The sequence below is a fragment of the Antrostomus carolinensis genome, unplaced genomic scaffold (genome assembly GCF_000700745.2).
Source record: "Antrostomus carolinensis isolate BGI_N321 unplaced genomic scaffold, ASM70074v2 scaffold37355, whole genome shotgun sequence".
NCBI classification, from domain to species: domain Eukaryota; kingdom Metazoa; phylum Chordata; class Aves; order Caprimulgiformes; family Caprimulgidae; genus Antrostomus; species Antrostomus carolinensis.
In genome coordinates this window covers 1-2,804 of record NW_010319074.1, presented here as the reverse complement: position 1 = coordinate 2,804, position 2,804 = coordinate 1, and the positions used below count along the sequence as shown (strand labels likewise).

The 2,804-nt window shown below is 61.4% G+C and overlaps 1 protein-coding gene across 1 annotated transcript in view; it reads left to right on the top strand.

Moving 5' to 3' along the window:
- The window catches only part of LOC104525874 (protein KIAA0100-like), a gene marked incomplete at its 3' end in the record, with an annotated part of 8,997 nt that extends 6,197 nt beyond the window's left edge, over nt 1-2,800 (top strand). Inside the window, 9 exon segments of the mRNA XM_029085234.1 lie at nt 174-365; nt 459-661; nt 758-876; nt 948-1,168; nt 1,296-1,486; nt 1,572-1,671; nt 1,745-1,947; nt 2,272-2,566; nt 2,679-2,800. Of these exon segments, the coding sequence (XP_028941067.1) occupies nt 174-365; nt 459-661; nt 758-876; nt 948-1,168; nt 1,296-1,486; nt 1,572-1,671; nt 1,745-1,947; nt 2,272-2,566; nt 2,679-2,800 (1,646 nt within the window).
- Between the last annotated feature and the right edge of the window lie 4 nt (nt 2,801-2,804).

Here is a 2,804-nt window from a genome sequence, read left to right as displayed (position 1 = left end):
TCCCTGCTGCTGGCAGGGGGGTTGGAACTGGATGATCTTTAAGGTCCCTTCCAACCCAAACCAGTCTATGATTCTATGATTTTTGGAGGTTCAAGGCAGGGGGAAGGTAGCAGAGATATGAGAGTGACCCAGAGTGGGGGACATCTCTCAGTGTCCCTTCTCCTGCCCTGCAGTGCGGATCCGTGACTACCCTCGCTACCTCTTTGAGATCCGGAACTGGCAGCTCTCCGGCCGGCTGATCGGAGCCGAGCAGTGTGGCCAGGCCTGCTCCCGGCGCCGCCAGGTCCTGAAGCTGGGACTGCCCTGGGGGGATGCGACAGTGGAGAGGAACATGCCACCCTTGAAGTTCTACCATGACTTCCATTGTAAGAGCTGGAGGGACAGGGGAGCTCTGTGCCAGGGTGGGGACAGGGCTGCGTGGGACATGCAAAGGGCTGAGCCAACCTCTGTGTCCCCAGCTGAGATCTCCCAGTACACCATCGTGTGGGGGCCCTGCTGGGACCCAGCCTGGACCCTGATTGGCCAGTGTGTGGATCTCCTCACCAAGCCCTCTGAGGACCCCAGTGCCCCATTGCCCTGGTGGGACAAGAGCCGCCTTCTCTTCCACGGGGACTGGCACATGGACATTGAACAGGCCAACCTGCACCAGCTGGCCACCGAGGTGAGTGCCACCGAGGTGGGTGCTGCTGGGGCAAGGAGCAGAGTGTGTGGTCTGGGGTGGGGTCACACATCTCTGTCCCAACCTTTGTCTTTGCAGGACCCCTACAACACCACGGAGAACATGCACTGGGAGTGGAGCCACCTCTCCTTCCACTGGAAGCCTGGGCAGTTCGTCTTCAAGGGCAACTTGGACATCAACGTCCGGACAGCCTCCAAGTGAGTGTGGGCCCAGGAGTGTGGGCGCTGCCACCAGTACCAGGGGGTAACTGGGGTCTCTCCCCACTCAGGTATGACGACTGCTGCTTCCTGCACCTGCCTGACCTGTGCATGACGCTGGACCTGCAGTGGCTGTGCCACGGGAACCCCCATGACCACCATGGCGTGGTGCTGCGCTCCCCCGAGTTCCTGCCCGAGGTGCCGTTGGGGCAGCAGTACGACTCCTACCGTGCCTTCCGCTCCGAGAACCTCAACCTCTCCATCCGGATGGACCTGACGCGGCCCAGCGAGGGTGGGTGACAGCACCCTGGGGATCCCTGAGGGCCAGAGCAGGGCTTAGAGTGATGCTTATGTGTCCTGGGTTGGGTGCCACTGTGTCCCTGCCCTGCAGTGCTGGCTGATGTTGAGTATATTCTCAGAGCACTCCCAGCCCCGGATCCTGCTCTACAGCAGCACCCTCCGCTGGATGCAGAACTTCTGGGCCACATGGACCAGTGTCACACGCCCCATCTGCCGCGGGAAGCTCTTCAACAACATGAAACCCAGTAAGAAGAAGCTGGGGCAGCACTACAAGCAACTGTCTTATACTGCACTGTTCCCCCGGCTGCAGGCAAGTCCTGGGAGTGGGGGTCTGGTGATATCTCCCCATTCTACCTGCACTGGGCTCTCAGCCTCTGCTTTCTGCCCCCTCGCAGGTGCATTACTGGGCCTCCTTTGCCCAGCAGCGGGGGATCCAGGTGGAGTGCTGCCAGGGGCACATCTTCACTCGTGGCACCCAGCGGCTCATCCCACAAGGTGAGTGGGGACCCTGCTGGCAGCGCTTCCAGGCAGGGCAGGACCCCAGCTGACCCCGCTCCCTGTCCCACAGCTGGCACGGTGATGCGACGCCTCATTTCGGAGTGGAGCATCACTCAGATGGTGAGTGACCTGAGCCAGGTCACTGTGCACCTCATGGCCTCCACTTGTGATGAGAATGCTGACCACCGGCTCGACACCCTGGTGAAGAAAACCCATCTGCTGAGCCTGTCCTCCCTCACCTACCAGCGGCACAGCAACCGCACGGCTGAGGAGGTACCGCTGCAAACACGTAGGACATGGCAGCCTGGGCTGGCCTGATGGCATCCCCCTGGGACAAGGGGACCTTGGTCTTTGGGTGCAATGAGGGAGGGATTTGGCTGGAGATGAGACAGACCTGCAGGGCCTCTGATCTCCTGAGTGCCTGGCCAAAAGGATGCCTTGTTCCAGCCACAGCATCCCTGGTGTGGGTCTTGGGTGAGGGCTCTGGGGTGGTCCCCTGGACTCTGGTCCCAGTGCCCTGCCTTCCCTTGGGTGAGGCCCACAGGCAGGGGCTGTGACTGGCTTTGCCATGCTGAGGCTCTGACCCTCTGTGCCCAGGAACTGCCCCTGCGCGATGGGGATGATGGTTTCCACACACACCAGCTGCACCTGGTGGACCTGCGGGCATCCTGGACCACCACCAACCGGGACATCGCCTTTGGCCTCTACGATGGCTACAAGAAAGCAGCTGTGCTCAAGCGCAACCTCTCCACCGAGGCCTTGAAGGGGCTGAAGATCGACACGCAGCTGCAAGCCAAAAAGCTGAAACGGGGTCCACTTTCTGCTCACTCCATCCCTGCCAGAGTGACCGCTCCCATCACCAGTGGCCGTCCCGAGAGAGCCTCCTCGGGGGGTGAGCATGGCAGGGGGGGGGGCAGGAGGAAACCCAAAGCTGTGCCTGCCTTCACCCCGTCACCCCCAGCCAGCCTTTCTCTGCTTTGCACTGACCCTTTCTCCTTCCCCAGGGGCCTACATGCTGCAGAAGCTCATTGAGGAGACGGACAAGTTTGTGGTCTTCACGGAGGAGGAGTCGGGGGCCAGTGAGCAGCTGTGTGGCATTGCCGCCTGCCAAACCGACGACATCTACAACC